This window comes from Propithecus coquereli, unplaced genomic scaffold (genome assembly GCF_000956105.1).
Source record: "Propithecus coquereli isolate 6110/MARCELLA unplaced genomic scaffold, Pcoq_1.0 Scaffold14, whole genome shotgun sequence".
Taxonomy (NCBI): domain Eukaryota; kingdom Metazoa; phylum Chordata; class Mammalia; order Primates; family Indriidae; genus Propithecus; species Propithecus coquereli.
Genome location: NW_012138302.1, coordinates 15,371,879 through 15,393,073, shown reverse-complemented (window position 1 = coordinate 15,393,073; position 21,195 = coordinate 15,371,879). Strand labels below are relative to the sequence as shown.

At 34.8% G+C, this 21,195-nt stretch overlaps 1 protein-coding gene across 1 annotated transcript in view; it reads right to left on the bottom strand.

Moving 5' to 3' along the window:
* The window catches only part of ZCCHC11 (zinc finger, CCHC domain containing 11), an 88,106-nt gene that overhangs the window by 60,131 nt on the left and 6,780 nt on the right, over positions 1 to 21,195 (bottom strand). The window contains exons 2-7 of the mRNA XM_012639344.1: positions 20,188 to 20,351; positions 14,907 to 15,023; positions 5,825 to 6,002; positions 4,221 to 4,309; positions 3,054 to 3,105; positions 872 to 941 (exon numbers count right to left, since the gene is read on the bottom strand). Coding sequence (XP_012494798.1) covers positions 872 to 941; positions 3,054 to 3,105; positions 4,221 to 4,309; positions 5,825 to 6,002; positions 14,907 to 15,023; positions 20,188 to 20,351 — 670 coding nt within the window. The remainder of the gene's footprint in view (positions 1 to 871; positions 942 to 3,053; positions 3,106 to 4,220; positions 4,310 to 5,824; positions 6,003 to 14,906; positions 15,024 to 20,187; positions 20,352 to 21,195) is intronic.

The following is a 21,195-nucleotide window of genomic DNA, read 5'->3' as shown; positions in this document are numbered from 1 at the left end:
CCTATAGACATCAGACTTGAAAGGCAAGATCAGAGGGGGCGGGGGAGGAGGGGACAGGTATATGTATACACAAAGAGTGCGCACCATCCAGGGGATGGACACACTTGAAGCTCCAGCTTGGCGGGGGGAAGGGGGGCAAGGGCAACACATGAAAGTTAAACATCTGTACCCCCATAATATGCTGAAAAAAAAAAGAAAAAGCAATCACCACATGTACTCTCTAATAATAGGAACTATCTCATGGGTACACAAGTGCACAGAGGGAAGTAAAAGTCATTGGAAATCAAGCAGGGGGAGAGAAGAGGAGGGGAGGGGCAAAAACCCACCTAATGGGTACAACAAACACTATTTGGGTGATGGGCACATTTATAGCCCTGACTCAAGCCAGGTAACGAAAACATTTTTAACCCCTTAATATTTTGAAATAAAAAAAATTATATGTCATTAAAAAAAAAAAGGCAAGATCAGTCTTCAATGACTCATTTCTTTTCAGTGAACTAAAAACTAGATTCTAACAGACTGTGAAATTCTTGAGAAGAAGGGTTATTTCTTATTTATGTTTGTATCCCTGGAGCAAAGCAGTACCTACATATAAGTAAATGCTCAATACTGTTGGGTGAGTGAATGAACTTGAGAGAAAAAAAATGAAAGTTTTACCTAGAGTGTTTTATTTTCAACTCTCTGGTAATTCTATTTCTTATTCACATGCATTTGGTAAGCTTGCTATTTTTAAGGAATAGAAACTAGCTTAGTCATATTAATCCAATAAGAAATCTAAAACAAAACTTTTCTCTCTTACAGATAGTTCATTACAAATTTGGTTGTTTGGGGTTTATTTTTTTTTAAATATTTTCTCTTCACTGTTACCAACCTTTTCCGATCTTTGCACACCACAACAGGAACTTTAGCGTGAAAATCAGATTCCACATCTACATATAATACTAATGAGGAAAAAAAAAAAGTAAGCTAATGTCAATATCTTTAAAATATTTACTGTATGGTAAACATTAAGTAATAGTTTCCTTCTAAAAATCACTCGCATTGCTTCTGTGGGATAATGCACTCTTCTCGTTATGAGCATCAACCCAATAGAATCTCTTACCTCTCTTGGTGTCATTTGTTGTATATCGCAAACCACAGGTAGTACCAAATACTGTCCAAAATTATAATCACTTTAAGAAGAAAGGTCTTAACATCCCTAAAAGTTTGAATATTTCCAAGTAAGTAGATCATCTAGTCAAAGTTGTTAACCCTTCACAGATACAGCAAAGAGAGGACATTACTTACTTCTGAAGGTTATTTCCACAGGAGTCATGAAATGAGGACCTATAATGCTTTGATAGTTTAATTCTTTTAAATTATTGGTGCAAGTAGAAGCTAACTCTGCTGGCCACATCCTGTTAATATATGAAGAGTCTGCCTAATCAAAGCTGCTAAGGAAGGACTAACTGGATGAAGCACATTTCCACCCTGGAATCTTTCTCTGTATCTCCAAGGTAAAGCCCCATGACTTAATTGTCTAATCTAAACAAAAATAGACAGATTAACATTACTTCATTTGAAATTCAAAGAAAATCTCTCAATAGTACTTGTTGGAATGACTTATTCAAAAAACATGTGCTGAAGACCTAAAGCTCAATAAGAGGTTTGGAATACAAATATATAAACAAATAAATCCTGTATTAGAACAGGAGAAAGGTCTCTAAAGGATACAATGAGAACATAAAGGAGGAAATAATAAATTTTAAAATGAAACTGAGTTTTATAAACCTATGTTATATGACTAAAGATGATCTACTTACATATTTTAGTGCAAAAATCATATTTTAAATATTTGTACTAGGTTGATCCTATCTAGTAAGTCTAGAGAGGTAAAAGCTACGTATACCTCCTCTTAAGCTTTAAGTAATTAGAAACAAGTATGTACTAAGAAAAAAACTACATTAAAATACCTTTATAGGATAAACTGTACCAAACTCATTCCTTAAAAACTAATTTCTCAGGACAATGGCCAGCAGGAAGCTGATAAATAAGAGGGTTGATGGGGCAGAAAGAAAGAAAAAAGTTTAGAACTGACATTAAAGCCAATAAGAGGGTAAAGCTAAAACTAGGGCTCTCTAAGCCAAACTGCAAATACTTTTGCTAGGTAATTTGGATTCCTAATTTAAGGTAATAATAACAATTGCAGCAGCAAAAATATAGTAAGAGGTTATCGTATACTAGGCACTTTTCTAAAGTATGGCTTAACCTATTTTATCCTTTCAACAACCTTCTCATCAAAAAGATACTATATTATTGCCATTTAACAGATGAAAAAACTAAAATATTAACACTGAAATAATTTGTCAAAGGACATACAACCAGTAAGTGGCAGAACTAAAATCTGAGCCCAGAAATCTGGCTCCAGATCTTGAGCTTAATCTTAAGCATTTACTTTAATACAAGAAAAAACAATAAATAAAAACCAAGAAAATAATCTTGTAGATTGTAATACATGACCTGGGGCCTGGTTTGAAGAATACTGTAATTTTTTAAATTTTATTTTAAAAGTATTTTTACCTATATGAATGTCCTGTTTAGAAAGGCAAGCCAGATAGACAAGGTACATATGAAAAAATAGGTATGACTCAGGTGATATAAATAAACGATTATCATTGTTTTAAGTGGGGAGAAAAAACATATGTACTCAATGCGATTTTATTCCAAATCTCTTCCTAAACTTCCTTCATCAATGACCTCCTAATAATTATAGGTTTTCTTTCTTCTTTTACACAAGAAATGCCCATAATATTCAAAGCTAATATTTAAATTATCCCAAAGGCAGCAGTTTTTCACATATCTATTTTAATATGGTACTTTTGACCTGACAGGTAAATTATATTTTCTAATACACCTATTAAACAAATGTATATATATATATATATGTCCATATGTAATACAATGACTCAGTATGCTAGCAGTTTTAGTTTTAACTTGGCTAGCTATATAAAATAACACAATGCATATACCTTTAGAAAGACAAATTAAAAAAAAAAAAAAAGAAAGAAACTCACCATTTTTTTTTAAAATCCCAAGAACTTGTATCAGAAGATCTGGATGATTCATCTAAAAAAAGTTTCAAAGTAAATCAATAAACTAATTTCAAAGTTTAGGTAGCAGAATATTAGGGAGAACTCCATTTCATTAAAGAGTAACATTTAAATAAAATCATGCTGTGTATTTTAAAATAATAAAAATAGAATAGTGTTTTACTTTTATGTCAACAAATTTTGTTCACAGAAGTAGAATCTAATTAATGACGCAACACTATTATTCCAGCAACATTCATAGAATTAATGGGTTCTTAGAGTGAGAAAAAGTTCTCACAGCAAAACAAATGGAAAAGAAACAAGTTTACCAAATGACTATTAAAAAGAAGTTGTTGAGATAAAAACTTTCAGAAACTGGCAACTTGACCAAAAGGCTTAGAGTAAATCACTACTTTTACGTAACAAGCTTGTCAAATGTTGAAAGTATACTTTGCAGCCACTTGAATAATCCTGTATTAATTGCAAACTAAATGTATCAGACTAGAAATTAAAACACCAAATTGTCACCCAAATCAAACCTTTTGAGCATAAACATATTATTCAAAGATTTGTAAACATAAAATATTGACTAATTATTTTAAATGTTTGATATGTCAAATAAGCGATGTTAGCAGTGCTAAACAATATTGATACTACTGCTAATGATACTAGCTAGTCCTTACTAAAAGTACCCGTCATGTACCAGGCACTATATTAAAACACCTAATATATATCATCACATTTAATATAAAAGTTATTATTATCCCTGTTTTGAAAATGAGGAAACCAAGGCTCAAAAAGATCAAGTAACTTGCTCATCGCAGCCAAGATCTGAACCCCGATGTCTGATTTCAAAACTCTTTCCACTTTCTATGTTGCATACCAGAAGTAATAACTATTCAACATGCTCAGATATAAGCATTTTTCCCTTCTGACTGCCTTCCTCTTTTGCTTTCTTTTTTCCCGTCCCTTTCTTTTTGCCTCTGTCTGAAACCTAATAGTAATTTCCAAAAGCATTGATTAGTCATGATGGTAACACTCTACAAATCAGAGTTTTATATTCCACTACCCCTTCTCTAAAAAGATAATCTATAAAAATTACCAAGCACTAGTTAAGTATCATACAGGAAAGGTTCTCTTCTAATTACTTACCTTGGGAGGAAATTTTATGTCTATATTAACATCACTACTTTTCAGAGCAAACTTAGTCAGAGACGAGCCATACAACCTAAGTGAACACTCTGGAATAAAGGAAAAACATCAAAGCATGAAATGGAGTGCAAACATGGGAGCTTTAAAAAAAAAAAAGCAAAAGGAAAACTGCATACATTTCATTTCTACAACTTCCCATTTCTAGTAAAACAATTATACAAGAATGACACCTTTTCTAACTGATCTATAACATTTCCCAGTTATGGTACAGGAACAGAGAAGGGAGAGAAATTACTCATACAAGTTCAGTGTTTAAACAAAATTTTGGTAATAGTTCATGGAGAAATGACTGAGAATATGTTTAGCATTCAATATTTTAACAGTAATGAATGTACTAACCTAGCTACAGCTACTGGCACAAACTACATTTATTTATATTTAGATATTTATAGTTATATAATAAATATCACACTGAATGGGGAAAAGATCACAGATATTCGATGCCAATGATTTTTAAAAATAGAAAGTGAAGCCAAGTCCATTGATATTGTAAACCTAAAATCCAAAAAACTCTGTGGCTCTCAAGAGTTTATAGAAAAAATTAAATAGGAGCAATAATACACTACCTACATCTTTCTCAGACTATCAAATGTCTTATTTCAAAAATCATAATAAGGTAAATTTTTAAAAGGATTTCACCAGAGGGCAAGTTGAAAATAACATGATTGGGACTGATCAGGCAGATTTAGTTTCTTAGAAACTGTAAGTTCATACTCAGTTGTATATATAAAAGTCAACCTTTCAAGTTCACAAAATGGCTGAAAGTCATCCAAGTCATCAAAATCATAAAAATTTTATTCCTTTTCTTCCTATAACAATAAACTGTTTTTATATATAATTTAAATTAGAATTCAATATACTTTAGGTAGAAAATGATATTATTACAGAATTTTTAAATGAAAATATTTCATTTTTCATTTCAATTTTATATTCTTTCTTATAAATCTATATGAAAATATAATTTATCAACTGTCCAAAATCCCTTTGGTGGGAAGAAATAAGTCTTTTAAGATACATTTACTTTAACCCTATACTGATGCAAAAAATGACATGGGCTAAGCAAATTTTAGTCAATACATAAATGACTCAAATAAACCTGACATCCCCTTGCATCAAAAAATAACATTTTTCTAAAGTCCCTACTGAAAGTAAATTAATTTTTCCCCACCAGCAGGCAATAGGAATTTTATTCAGTGACTATTTGGAATGTTTATACTGAAAATAATATAACTAAAAAGTCCATTGAGAAATCAATGACACTGAAAACTATATAATATTTTGAAAAATATAAAATTTGAACACTAAGAAATTATTCTGTATCTAGTATTTTGAAAATCTTTTTCTTCCTACCACAAACTTATGCTGTGCCATAAATCTCAATTCTCTTTATTTGAAATATTTCTCCCCAAAAAAGTCATTCATAAAACAATCAAATCTATTTACTTTTAAGAAAAGGAAAACATTAAAAAATTTACCCTAGTTCAAGAGGAAACAAGGCAAAGAGTTTTGCAATTTTAAAAATCAAACATGAACTGTATTTGTACCTGGTAAAAATGTCGTTATAACCTTTGACATTTCCTCCACAATTTCCTGGCGAACTCTGAAGTCATCATCTGTTATTCCTTGCTCTTTTGCTAATTCAATAACTGCAACACTTAAAGCAGCCAAGTGGGCAGGGGAAGGAGGTGGCAAAGAACGAAGCTCACTTTCTTCCTGTTTTTCCTATTAGTTTTAACGTTTCACAATAACAACAACAAAAAAATTCTGTTTTAATATCCTTACATTTAGCAGGGAAGGACAGAAACAAATTAACTCAACAAATATTCACCTTCTATGCACCATATAGAAGCCATTTATGATATGGAAGTGAACAAAAGAGACTGAGACCTGCCTTTGTGAAGAAGGTCTTCAAGAATGAGAGAAACTTGGGGGGCAGGGGTGGCTGCTATTAACTTTTAAAAATTTGTTTTACTGTATTGTCTACATGAATTCTGAAATGCTATACCAAAGCCAAGATACCATAAATACAACACTTAGCTGATAATTTTGTTTACCAAGGCAGATTGTCTTAGATGTAGCAAAAAGTCTTGAATCATATCTAATCAGCATATACAGTATCAGATTAAATGGTCACAGGAAAACTTCCTGGACTCTATCAATCACATTGCCTAGTATTTACAATTGATTTCTCGTTATTTTAGCCAACAGGAGTCAGGCAAAATATTTAAGAAATCTCCATTCTACTAAAAGACTGAAAATCAATTTAAACCAAGGAGCTAAAAAGGGACTATGTTATATATATGCACAATGACTTTTATAAATTATTTTTCTGAATATAAAAAAATATGCTATTTACAAAATATAAAATACAAAGGAGAAAATCACCCACAATCTCAAATCCTACTATCTCCTTCACTTTTTAACATATCTGAGACCATACTGTTTCTTTCATTAGTATTATAACATAAGCATTTTCTGATAATGCTTTTCAGTCAAGAAACAATCTCTGGCCGAGCATAGTGGCTCACGCCTGTAATCCCAACACTTTGGGAGACCAAGGCAGGAGGAATCCCTTCAGCCCAGGAGATCAAGACCAGCCTGGGCCGGGCGCGGTGGCTCACGCCTGTAATCCTAGCTCTCTGGGAGGCCGAGGCGGGCGGATTGTTTGAGCTCAGGAGTTCGAGACCAGCCTGAGCAAGAGTGAGACCCCGTCTCTACTAAAAATAGAAAGAAATTATCTGGACAACTAAAAAATATATATATAGAAAAGATTAGCCGGGCATGGTGGCGCATGCCTGTAGTCCCAGCTACTCGGGAGGCTGAGGCAGGAGGATGGCATGAGCCCAGGAGTTTGAGGTTATTGTGAGCTAGGCTGATGCCACGGCACTCTAGCCAGGGCAACAGAGCCAGACTCTGTCTCAAAAAAAAAAAAAAAAGACCAGCCTGGGCAAGATAATGAGACTCCTGTCTCTACAAAAAATTTTTAAAACTTAGCCAGGAGTGATGACACACGCCTGTAGTCCTAACTATTCAACTCGGTGGAGGCAGGAGGATCACTTGAAACCAGGAGTTTGAGGCTGCAGTGAGCTGTGATTACTCCACTGCACTCCAGCCTGGGCAATAGAGAGAGATCTTGTCTCTTAAAAAAAGGAAAAAAGAAATACTCTCTCATCTTTTGAGATATGACACTCCTATCAGATATAATAGCTAAAACTAGCTGGTTTCCCCACACACTCACCCAAATATAGTTAAACAAAGACTTTGGTCCATACCTATTTTCACTAAGTGTTACCATATTCAGTCTTAATGTAAGCAAAGCTTACTTCAGGTACAGAGTTATCAAACATGGGGGGGATAAGTCAACCTCATTTCTATAAATTTCTGTGACCATTCTGGGATTCTTAATTATAATCTAAATCTTGGATGAGCATCTAAGTTTTCAGGATTACTTTTTTAGGATTCATCCAACAGATTAATAGCAACAGACAATGAAAAAATAGTAAGAGATCAACATGCTACAAAATTATCTTTATATACATGGAAGTACCACAAAACGCTCTGAACTATATTGCTAAGACTTCCATGGAAATAAGAACATAAAAGATAATTAAGGAACGAACTCCTCCACCTAAGCTATTAATAAGCCTATCCTACTTCCTTTAGGATTATTGTTCCATCAAACATCTCACTGATATACTATCATTGACCATCCTCATATCCTCCTGATATCCTCATATATTGTCTGTCACATATATTACCAATTGAGTCCTTGCCTTCATATAACTTAAATTCTAGTTAGAGGAAACAGACGATAAATATATCATGTCATGTGAGTGCTATGAAGAGTAACAAAATTGGGGAAAAAGCTAAAGAATGATGGGAAGGGAGCATTATTTTTGTTGCTGTTGTTTTGTTTTGTTTTTAATTTCTTTCTTCCAGCTTTGCATGGACTTTTTTTTTTTTTTTGAGACAGTCTGCTCTGTCACCCAGGCTGGAATACAGTAGGATGATCACAGTTCACTGTAACCTCAAACCCCTGGGATCAAGCGATCCTCTCTCTCACCTCTCCTGAGTAGCTGGAATTCCAGGAGTGCACCACCACACCCGGCTAATTTTTATTATTATTTTTTGTAGAGATGAGGTCTCGCTATATTGACCAGGCTGGTCTCAAACTCCTGGCCTCAAGTGATCCCCCCACCTCAGCTTCCCAAAGTGTGTTATTTAGAATAAAGTAGAGAAAAAAGTCCACTCTGAACAGGTAACATTTAATTGGAGATATGAATGAAGTGAAGGAGAGATACATGTAAGTTAAGAGCATTCCAGACAGAGAGAATAGCAAATGCAAAGACTCTGAAGCAAGAAAGTCCCTCATGTTATTTGAAGAGACCAAGGTGGCTGTAGTAGACTAACAAAGGGGAGACTGTGGATGATGATGAGGTTGAAGAGTTAATAAGAAATCAAATATTCTATGACCTTACGGGACTTGGTAAGGGCTTAGAATTTTTTTTTTTTTTTTTTGAGACAGAGTCTCACTGTTGCCCGTGCTAGAGTGCCGTGGCGTCAGCCTATCTCACAGCAACCTCACACTCCTGGGCTCAAGCGATCCTACTGCCTCAGCCTCCCGAGCAGCTGGGACTATAGGCATGCACCACCATGCCCGGCTCATTTTTTCTACATATTTTTAGTTGTCCAGCTAATTTCTTTCTATTTTTAGTAGAGACGGGGTCTCGCTCTTGCTCAGGCTGGTTTCGAACTCCTGAGCTCAGACAATCCGCCTGCCTTGGCCTCCCAGAGAGCTAGGATTACAGGCGTGAGCCACCACACCCGGCCTAGACCTATTATTAATTATTATTCTTTACATTTTATTCTTGCTCAGGCTGGTCTCAAACTCCTGAGCTCAAACAATCCACCCACCTCGGCCTCCCAGAGTGCTAGGATTACAGGCATGAGCCACCACACCCGGCCTAGGGCTTAGAATTTTATTCTAAGTTGAAAAGCCACTGAGGGGCTAAGAGGACGAAGTAACATGATATGACATTTTAAAAGAGCAATCCTGGTTGCTAAATGGAGAACAAATTGTAGGCAGCAGATGTAGTGAGTTAGAAATAGTCCAGGTGAGAGATGATGGTGGCTTAGACTAAAGCAGGAAGCAGAGGTGTGCAATGAATGCCTGAGTTTAGAAACACAGTATTTTGAAAGTAAAGTCTGTAGAATGTGCCGATGGTTTGAATGTATGGTGTAAGAGAAAGAGATTGTATCAAGGATGACTTAAAGGTGTTTGTCCTAAATAAATGAGTGAATGGTGGTATGTTTTGCGGAGATGAAGTAAATTCCAGAATTAGTTTAGGCTAAGAAAACTAGCCCAAGAGGCACGAGCCTCCTAATAAATCACCATTTCCAATCTTTGTCCCTTCATCCCATTCTCCATATATTGCTACCAGTAATCCTCCTACTTAAAAACCTTCAATAAATCCTCAACAAAATACCAGCAAACCAAATTCAGCAGCGCAGTCAAAGGATAATATACCATGACCAAGTGGGATTTATTCCTGGAATGCCAGGATGGGTCAACATACAATGAACAATCAATGTAATATACCACCTTACCAAAATAAAAAAAAAAGATAATCTCAGTTGACACAGAAAAAGCATCTGACAAAATTCAAAACTCTTCTGTAGTAAAAAAACACTCAACAAACTAGGAGTAAAAGGAAACTACCTCAACATAATAAAGGCAATATATGAAAAACCCATAGCTAACATCATACTTAGTGGTCAAAGACTGAAAGCTTTTCCTTTAAGATCAGGATAGAGGATGTCTCTTTTGCTACTTCTATTCAACAAAGTACTGGAAGTTATGGCCAGAGCAATTAGGCAAGAAAAAGAAACAAAAGGCAGCAAAATTAGAAAGAAAGAAATAAAATTAGCTCTGTTTGCAGATAATATTATTTTACGTGTAGAAAACCCACCCCAGAGATTCCATACACACAAACTGTTTAGAACTAATAAATGAATTCAGCAAAGCAGCAGGGATACAAAGTCAACACAAAAAACAGCTGCATTTCTATACACAAACAATTAACAATCTGAAAAGGAAACCAAAAAACAATCCCATTCATAACAGCATGAAAAATAATAAAATACTAAGGAACTACATAACCAAAGTGAAAGATTTGTACAGTGAAAACTATAAAACAGGCCTGGTATAGTGGCTCACACCTATAATCCCAGCACTTTGGCAGACCCTAGGTGGGAGGATCACTTGAGGCCAGGAGTTCAAGACAAGCCTGGGCAACATAGTGAGACCCCATCTCTACAAATAAAAAAAGTTAAAAATTAGCCAGGCATTGTGGTGTATGCCCAGCTACTTGGGAGGCTTAGGCAGGAGGATCACTTGAGCCCAGGAGTTCAGAGTTGCAGTGAGCTACTATCCGGCCACTTGCCTGTCAGCCTGTCAGACAAAGTGAGACCCTACCTCTTATGGAAAAAACACCCTATAAAAGATTATTGAACTAAATTAAGGAAAACATAAACAGAAAAACTGTTCATAAATTGGAAGACTTAAAATTGTTAAGATGTCGATACTACCCAAAGCAATCTAAAGATTCAATGTAATTCCTATCAAAATCCCAATTACATTTTTGCAGAAATACAAAAATCAACCCTAAAATTCATATGGAATCTCAAGGGACCCCAAATAGCCAAAACAATCTTTACAAAGAAGAACAAAGCTAGAGGACTCACTCTTTCTAGTTTCAAGACCTTACAACAAGGCTATAGTGATCAAAATAGTATGGTACTAAGTATAAAGACAGACATATAGGCCAATGGAATAGAATAGACAGTCCAGAAACAAACCCTCACATGTATGGTCAAATGATTTTTGACAAGTGTGCCATGGCCATTCAATGGGGAAAGGATAGTCTTTTCGACAAATGATGCTGGGAAAATATCCACAAGCAAAAGAATGAAGTTGGATGTGACCTTCACAAAAATTAACTCAAAATGGATTAAAGACCTAAATGTAAGAAACTAAAACCTAAACCTCAAATCATAAAACCATAACTAAGAACCTAAAACTATAAAGCTCTGAGGAGAAAACAGAAGAGGAAAGCTTCAAGACATTGGATTTGGCAAAGATTTCTTGGATATGACACCAAAAACACAAGCAACAAAAGAAAAAATAAATCGGACTGCATAAAAATTTAAAATTTTTGTTCATCAAAAGACACTATCAACACAGTATAGAGGCAACCCACAAAATGGGAGAAAATATTTGTAAATCATATATCTAATACGGGATTAATATCAAAATATGCAACAGAGATGGGGTCTTGCTATTTTGCCTGGACAACAAAAAAAGACCTAATTCAAAACCGAGCAAAGGACTTGAATAAAAATTTCTCCAAAGAAGATATATTAATACAAATGGCCACAAGCACAAAAAAGCAACTATATGCCAGGCACTGTGCTAGGCAATGGAGTTACGATGGGAAAAAAAGCATGCATATAATCCCTGCCCTCATGGAATTCACAGTTGAGAAAGATATAAAGATTAATCAAACCATTATTCAAATTAATAAAAAATTAAAACTGTGATAAGAGTTTTACTCTGCCATATTAAAAGGCAAAAAAAAAAAAAAAGAGCCTGTGTGCCGTGCTTGCTATTACCAATCTTCCTTTCTTTCCTTCACTATGAATTTTCCTGAAAGTTGAGTCTACCCCTCCTTTTCTTTTATTTCCTTACCCCTAGCTCACTCAAAACTATGTATTTTTTAGCTCTAAACGAGAAAAACTGCTCTCACCAGGATTATGAAAACCCCCTTAGTTGCCAAATCAGACATTTTCAAGTTTTTAGATTATTTTTACCTGTATTATCACACTTTGGACTACCTACTCATTCACCAGTATATTGGCTGCTCTTCCTCTACCAGTCCCTCAAATGTTTGTGTTACTTGATCTTCTCCCTTTTTCACTCCTCTGGTGTTCTCACCCACATCCATGACTTCAATATACTGAAGATTACCAAATTTGAATCTCCAGCTCCTAATATAAGTTTCAGATCCTTATATGCAAATGATTGTGGGAAATCTCTACTTGAAATGTCCCATAAGTGTCTAAAAGTCAGTATGTTCTGAAACACTTTTTTATTTCCTCTAAGTAAATGGCACCATAACCTATAATAACATCTTAAATTAGATACCTTATGATCATTCTAGACATCCTAGGCCTCCACCTCCACAATTCTACATCCTATTCCATTCTCACTACTACTTCAGATCAAATGTTCATCGTTGCTTAAGTAGATAATCACGAAGGACTCACTGGTCTCCCCAAATAGACCCTTCTCAGGCTTCTTTCACATTGATGCCAGTGACCTTGCAAAAATACATGTCATTAAGCTCCATAATGCTGAAAATAAAATCCAAACACTCTAACATAGTATACATATGCAAAACTGACACTCTACGTCCATCAAACAATAACTTCCCATTGCCCCCTTCTCCCAACGCCTGGAAATCACCACTTTGTTTCTTTATGACTACTCTAAAAACCTCATATAAGTGGAATCATATGCTATTTTTCTTTTTGTGACTGACATATTTCACTTAGCATAATTTCTAAAGGTTCATCCATTTTGTAGCATATTACAGAATTTCCATCCTTAAGACTGAGTAATATTTCATTGTATGAATATACCACATTTTGCTTATCCATTCATCAATAGACACTGGGATTGCTTCCATGTTTTAGCTACTGTGAATAATGTTGCTAAGAATATGGGTGTACAAATATCTCTTGGAGACACTACTTTTGATTCTTTTAAGTTTATACCCAGAAGTGAAGTCGCTGGATCATACAGCAGTTCTATTTTTAATTTTTTGAGGAACCACCATACCCTTTTCCACAGTAGCATATTCATACCTGTCTTTTTTTTTTCCCCAATCTTGAGGGGACAGCATTCAGTCTTCACCATTAAGTATGATATTAACTGTGTTTCATAGATGACTTTTTTGAGATGGGGTCTTGCCATTTTGCCCAGGCTGGTCTCGAACTCCTGGGCTCAAGCGATCCTCCTGCCTCAGGCTCCTCAGTAGCTGGGATTACGGTGCAAGCCACTGCACCCAGCAAAATCTGACACTTTATGAGCACTGCCATGATGCTCAAAGAAAATGCTCATTGGAATATAATGCACATATTGTAAATTCTGAAAAAATCCAAAACACTTCTGGTCCTAAGCATTTAGGATAAGGGATACTTGACCTGTAATGTGTACAGTATGGTTTTTTTTTTAAGTATCTTTCTTAGAATACCCTGAACCTCCTGGAACTAATGATTGGCATCTTTCAACATTAATGGAAAATTCCCAATTATTATCTCCTAAACTACCACCCTTGTCTCTGTCCTATTAAATCTTCTCAAGCTCTAATTAAATCAAAATAAGAGGCTGATAAAATGTGAATGATTTCTTTCCTTCAAAGTTTTTGATTTGCTTCTGTGCATTTATTTTTTCAAGAAAAATATACTGAGTACCTCCTATGTGTCAGACATTGTCCTTAGCAATTCAGAAATGAAATTAATTAAGAAACTAAACCTGCCCTCTAGAATATTGAATAATGAAGTCTAGAAGGGGAGAGAAGGCAGACAACCAAAATACAGTGCATTAGGTTTTCGGATCAAGGTATGCAAAAGCTGCTTTGGGAGCACAAAGGAGTACCTTACCCAGAACTGCTGAAAGGCTCAGATAAGAGACTACTTCTCAGAGAAGATATATGAACTGAGACTTAGAGATAATTAAGAGTTTACACAGTATTATCATTGTAACTTTAAACGGAAAAAATTAAATAGTTAATATACTAATACACTTTAAAAAAAAAGTACTCTATTCATATCTATGTCTATGAAATATTTTAATAGAAATACCTGAAAAATTACAAACTCCCAAAGTCTAAAGCTTTTTAAGACCCTGCATGATCTGTACTTCTCTAGCATCATGTCATACGATTTTCCCCCTACGTCTCTCTGCTCTAGTCATACTGGACTTTCAGTTCCTCATATGCCATGACTTGTCCTACCTAAAGACTTTTATTCATGCTTTTTTTGTGTAAAATGCTCTCCACTTACCTCTCTAGGCCACTCATCTCTTTGTCATTTAAACTACTACTTCAAGGTTCAACTCAATGTCACTTTCTCCCTGTTGCAGACCAAGTAAAATATCCTTGTACACTTCCTTAGCACCATGGTCCCCCCTTTAATAAGGTTCATTATACTTAAAAACCTTATTCAATGTATGCCCTCACCAATTCTTAGAAACTCTGATAGCAGAAACCATGACTATCTTATTCAACACTGCCTAGAAGAACTCAGTAAATATCAGTTAGATGGACTGATTATACCTGACTGCTTTAAACTTAGGAAACAACATTCTTCAGAATGAGCAAACTGGTCTTGAGAAAGTTACCCTTCTGACCACCTGAGATAAGGGAAGCAATCACAGCTTCTAGGGCTATCACTTCAGCTATTAATCATATCAGACTGGACAAATACCTCATTTTTAGCTTCAAAGATAAAAAATATTTGATATAGTTTTACCATTTGAGAAATAAATTGTTTAAAAGAACTTACCAAAATATTTTTCTTATGTCTTTTCTCCTTGATATGTTTGTGAGCTCCTTGGATGTTTTCAATGTGAATTAAGCACAGTTTGCATAGATACCGGCAATTAGTATATTCTGGTGATCGCTAAAGAGACAAGTTAAAAAATGCATTTTTACAGGAAAAGCAGTAAATTATTGACTACATAAGTGAACAATACAATTATGTAATATAACAGACAGAAATAAGCACTGAGGGAATAAGTTTTTAATAAACAAATCAGTACTTATATACCCAGGAGGTAATTGCCCTTGTCTAAATAGTCATCATAGGAGATTATATACTAACTTCAAACAATATCATTACAATGTTAAATATGTTTAATACTCACCTAATATCATCTTTAGAACACAATGTAAAATAAGAAAGGCAGTCCTGCTACTTAGTCTTATTCCAATGCTTTCCCAAAAATTGGTTTCAAACTTAATTTTCAGTCTTTTTGATTACTATAAAAAGTAAAATCCACCCTCAAAATAGGGCATTTCAATAGAATGGATCACAAATATGAAAACAATTTCAAAAGCTGAGTTCCAAAAACACTCCAATCAATCACAGAATCATGGGATTAAATAGATAACCTCTTGAGGTCACTACTCTGAAAGGAATAACAATTCTGACATGGTAACGATCAATCACAATATTTTATTCACACTTTGTATATGTATTCTCGGATTAACAATAAAACTTAATAATTACTGAGTGCCTGTTAGGCACCAGGCACTACGTTATGTTAGGTGTTTCACATACAATTTCTCATTTTATATCCCCTAATCATTCAATTAGATTGGTATTATTTTCATTTTATAGATGTGAAAACAAAAGCTCATAGAGCTTGCAACTTTCACAAGGACAGATTAAGTGGGAGATGCTGAATTTAAATTCATGTATGTCTGAGTCTGAAGCCAACACTCTACCCAAAAGATTGCACAATAAAAAGTTACAAAAACACATTAAATACATACTGGATTTTAAAACGCTATTTCTAATGCCTTACCTTGAAACTTCAGCAATACTTAGTTTTTATTTCAGATTGATATTGAATAGACTGTAGCTTCTGACAAAAAAAGACTCTCACCTCAGAATATTATATATGATTTCCTTTAAATGAGACCTGCCCCAAATTTAGCAAGTCTTGCCACAAAATAAAAATAAATATAGCCACTGTTTATAGAGTATTTATTAACCTTAGAAAAACCCTATCAGGATTCCCCATTTTACTGGCAAAGGAACTAAATCTCAAGGATTAAATAATTTGCCCAGGGCAACAAGCAAATAAGAAAATTCAGCTGAATCTAGTTATTTCAGTTCTTTCGAATAAAATTTTTTTCAAATCAATTCCTATTGGAGAATCAATTAAGATTTCACAGAAAACTCTTCCTCTTAGTTTCCAACCACAACTATTTCTTTATTTACCAAAGATTTTCTAAGCTCATATTATATGTAAAACATTTTTCTAGGAGCAGGGGATAATAGCAATAAACAAAACAGATGGAAATTCCTGTCTGTATGAATTTACATTCTAATGTAGGGAGATGGGTAATAAACAAACATACAAACAAATAAATAGGAATATGGGTGGGGATAGTTACTGTTTTTTTTTTTTTTTGGGGCAGAATTTCCCTGGGTTGCCCTGGGTAGAGTGCCGTGGCGTCAGCCTAGCTCACAGCAACCTCAAACTCCTGGGCTCAAGCGATCCTCCTGCCTCAGCCTCCCGTGTAGCTGGGACTACAGGCATGCGCCACCATGCCCGGCTAATTTTTTCTATATATTTTTAGTTGTCTGATTAATTTCTTTCTATTTTTAGTAGAGAAGAGGTCTCACTCTTGCTCAGGCTGGTCTCGAACTCCTGAGCTCAAACAATCCGCCCACCTCGGCCTCCCAGAGTGCTAGGATTACAGGCGAGAGCCACCGCGCCCGGCCTGTTTTTTTTTAAATAGAGTCATCACTTAAGATCTTATTGATAAAGCGACTTAAAGAAATTAAAGGATTGAGCTGTGTGGATATCTGGAAAGAAACATTCCAAACAGAGGAAAAAGTGAATGCTAATGCCTTGTGGCAGAAATGTGCCTAAAATGTTTGACGCATTGCAAAAAAGCTAGTATGACTGAAACAGAGAAGTAATAGGGGCCAGATGACAAGGTCCCCTGTGAAGACTCTGGCTTTTATTCTAAGTGTGATGGAAGGCCATTTGAGTTTCTGAGCAGAGAATTATAAGATCTAATCAATATTATAAAAATATCATTTGCCTTCTATGTTAAGAACAGAAGCAAAAAAAGCTTATTGCAGTTATCAACATTGCAATAATCCAGAAAAAAGATGATGTTGGCTTGGTTCAAGATGAGACCAGTGGAGGTGTAAAACGAGTTGGATTCAGGAGTTGAAAGAATATACACAGAACACCTAAAGCCATGAGTACTGATGAGGTCACTAAGGGAGTCATGAAATCAATCACATGAATTTTTCAATTACAAAACATTAGAAGATAAGGGCATGTCTAGATTCTTTTAGTAAGAGAATTGTGGTACTGCGCTGAATGGGATGACTGACCTTGAGTAAATCTCTAACATTGGAGCCTGAGTCTATCTCCTTATTCATAAAATAATAAAAACTGCCCTACCTGGTAAAATAATTCAATTCTACAAGTAGCTAATCTTTATTTAGTACTTACTACATACCAGGTCTTGTGCCAAGAAATTTATTTGTATTCTCTCATTTAATCTTCATAACAGCCCCATGAGCTAGGTGTTGTTATTTTTGTTAATCCCATTTTACTGGTGAAGAAACCAAGGTTTAAAGAGGTTAAGGAATTTATTTGATATTATCCAACCAGTAAAAGTGGCAGAGCTAGACCCAGTGACTCCAAAATCCACGCACTTGACCACTATGCACACTACCTCTAATGAGCAACCAAATGCTTTGAGCAAGAAATGCATTACGCATGATATCAAAGAAGACAAAAATGCTCTCACCATCATGAAGTTTCTAGTTTTACAGAAAAAACATATGAAAAATGTTTAAATATTTCTTTTATTACAGTTATATTTTATTTTACCATTAAACAAACAGACTAATGACCCTTCTTTAAACTTTCTGCAGACAAGCTAGAAGAAAGATTTCTGGGCACGAAGATTCTAAGTATTTCCAAGTCATTATTTAACACTCACCATATGGAAATTTACCCAAATCTGATGGTTTGGATTTATGTCTTCTTTGGTATATAGCAAAAAATCTATATCTTTATTCCTCAATTAGATAATCTATGGGTACACTGTGAACCAAAGGACCCTGATGAAATCAAAAAAACTTAGGAAGAATATTCTTAATGAGTGTCTAAAGCTTGTAAAGAAAAATGTTAATTAAGAGTATAATGAATTGAAAATAAGAGGTTTGGAGGACGTAAGAAATAAACAGGTGTCAGAAAGAAAAGGGATTAGACATCTATGCTGGTACTGGCACAGTGATTTTAAATCACTGGTGACTGTCTAAACTCAACAACAAATAAAATGCTTTCCAATGCTTCCAAGATTTCCTTTCACCCCAGGCCATTCTTTCCTCCTACCATCAAATACCCATTCCACCCCAACTTCTTCCTTTTCCCACAAACTGACCTTTCCTGCTCATTCCTATGTATCTTCCCATCCAGTTCCCTGCTTATTTTTCCTGAAAAGAAATTTTCACACTTCCTTTATACACGGTATATAATTTACCTAACCACCCTTCCCCTATTCACCTAATCAATTTCTAGCCAATTTTTGAGAATCAACTCCAATGTCCGCTCCTTAAGAAGCATTCCCCGAATTGATGCCTCTATACCCCCAACTCAAGCTGGAAACTCTTTTTTGTCTATGATTCCATTTTCAAACAATATTGTTATTATTATTATTACTTGCTTACATGTTTTCTCTCATTAGTAAACTCCTAAAAAAGTGGTGTTTTTAAAAATTTCAGGCACGCCGGAATTTAACCTTTTATCACCCACCAGGCCACAGTACATAAAAGGCAATCAATATTTATCTTGACAATGGACAGATCCAGAAATAACTACTAATTCCAGGCTTAGGAGAGGATAAGTAAGAGGACTAAGTAAAGACAGAATTAAGTAAAATAGAAAATTGTAAAAAAGACTTCCTTCTAACTAGGATCTTGTGAGACTTGCTATACAACCCAAACTCTCTCCTATATTATGGTCCTCTACTCCTTGATATTCCTTTCTCTTTTCATATGGTGACTACTCTGTCCTATTAACAACCCAGAATTGTCTTCTCCAATCTAGATATGATCTCATTTTTCTAAACTATACAGAATCATACCATTTCTTTCTTTCTTTCATGAATGATGACTTATTTCCTTATATACATATTCACAAATATCCCAAGTATCTATTTTTCAGAAGTTTGATTTGTGATTCTTTCCTTCAATATTTGGCAGTGTTTTTATAGTTGAGGCTAGGAATGTGTACTTCTAGGTTAAGAAATTAATTAGTATTCAGGAATAAGATACCAGTGACTAGAATAGTTGCTAATACAGAGTACTCAGTAAATATGGGAGAAAAAAATAGAGAAGAAAAGCAAGAGAAAAAGGAGGAACTCGAGTACATTATATGGTATTTGCTAATTTATTTCCATCAATCTGAATGGACTTTTAACTTCTAAATGAGGAGAAACTATGCCATTTTCACCAATATAGCCCCAGTGCCTCGCACAGTACCTTGCACATAACAAGCACTCAGTATCTATTTGATGAGTGAATAAATCAGAAGACAGTAAAGAGCCAAAGTAATATTTTGATAAATATCATACGCTTTGATAAATAGTAAATATTTTATAGTTCTGCAAGCCACATAGCCTCTTTGGCAGCTACCCTACTCAACTTTGCTATGGTAGCATGAAAGCAGCCATAGGCAATATGTAAACAAATGCACATGGCTATAGTCCAACAAAACTGTTTACCAAAAAAAGGGGCTAGGTGTATTTTAATATATCCAAAAACAAAAACAAGGGAGTAGGCCATAGTTTGCCTATCCCTGGGATGAATGAATGAAGTCAGACTCACAGACCTTAAGTATTTGCTAAACAAAGAGAGGGAAGGAAGAAAAAGAGGGAAAGAAAATGAGAGGAAGGAAAGAGGGAAAAAGGAAAGATGAATGCTACCTTTGTCTTACGAATAAAAGAAAAATAAAGAAGAGCTGTCCTTGGGGAAAAAGTTATGAAACACATATTTCCCTCCAAATAACTAAAACAACATAGTATACTTTTTCAAGTCGAAAGATGTGATCTCTTTCTAAGCGTTCTTCTGCTTGTTTCAAGCCCAGCCTCTGCTCAGGTGTCAAGGTAGATTCATCTATTACAGTGGCATTTTCTAAATAGTCCATCTCTGAAGAATTTTCTTTATTAGAGTCATCATTCTTCATTTTACCTAGAAAAAAAGTAATCAGTTATTATCCCCAGAACTGGTAAATTTTTTAAATTTTTAATAAAAAGACAGACATTAAATTTATACATATAGAAGAAAAAAATTCTTTCTTTATATTTTCCTTTGTTGCATAAGTTGGTACATATATATAAAATAAAACTGAGATAAATACATGGTATCAAAATTCACAAAGAAAAACCTACTTCATGGGTCAAATGCCTCCCTCGTTCTTCCAGCTTAACTATTAAGAGACATATATAACTAAGACTACACTATACAAAGCTAACATAAGATAATCACCTTATAGAATATCTGAAGTGAATTTGATAAAAAGCTATTTTGAGTCCCAAAGAAGATTAGTTACTGAACTAGTTATTAGCAGTTAAAAGAACATATACACTCCAGGCACAAGGCTCCTTCTTTGCTTCCACTGAATTCATGGAAGTTCTCCACCAGATCAACATTTTTCCTTTGCTTCTGTGCCCCCTAACTAGATTGTAATCTCTTTAAGGCATAGAATATATGTTTTCATCTTCGCATTTCCAGCATTTGGCAATATGTACCTGGCTGACAAGAGGGTCTACCACCGGTGTGATTTTTTAAATACAAACGGAATCATGTTATTCTCTTGCCTAAAATACTTAAAAGGCTTTTAAAGAGTTCAAGATAAAGTTTAAACTCCCTAGAATATTACACACAGTCCTTTGCCTTCATGGAGGTAGTAAACAAATATAATAATTCCAAGTTGTAATAAATGCTATAAAGGAAAAAAGCAAGGAACTGACAGGAAGACCAACTTTAGATATGGAAGTCAGAGAAGGCTTCTCTGAGGGGATTTCATTTAATC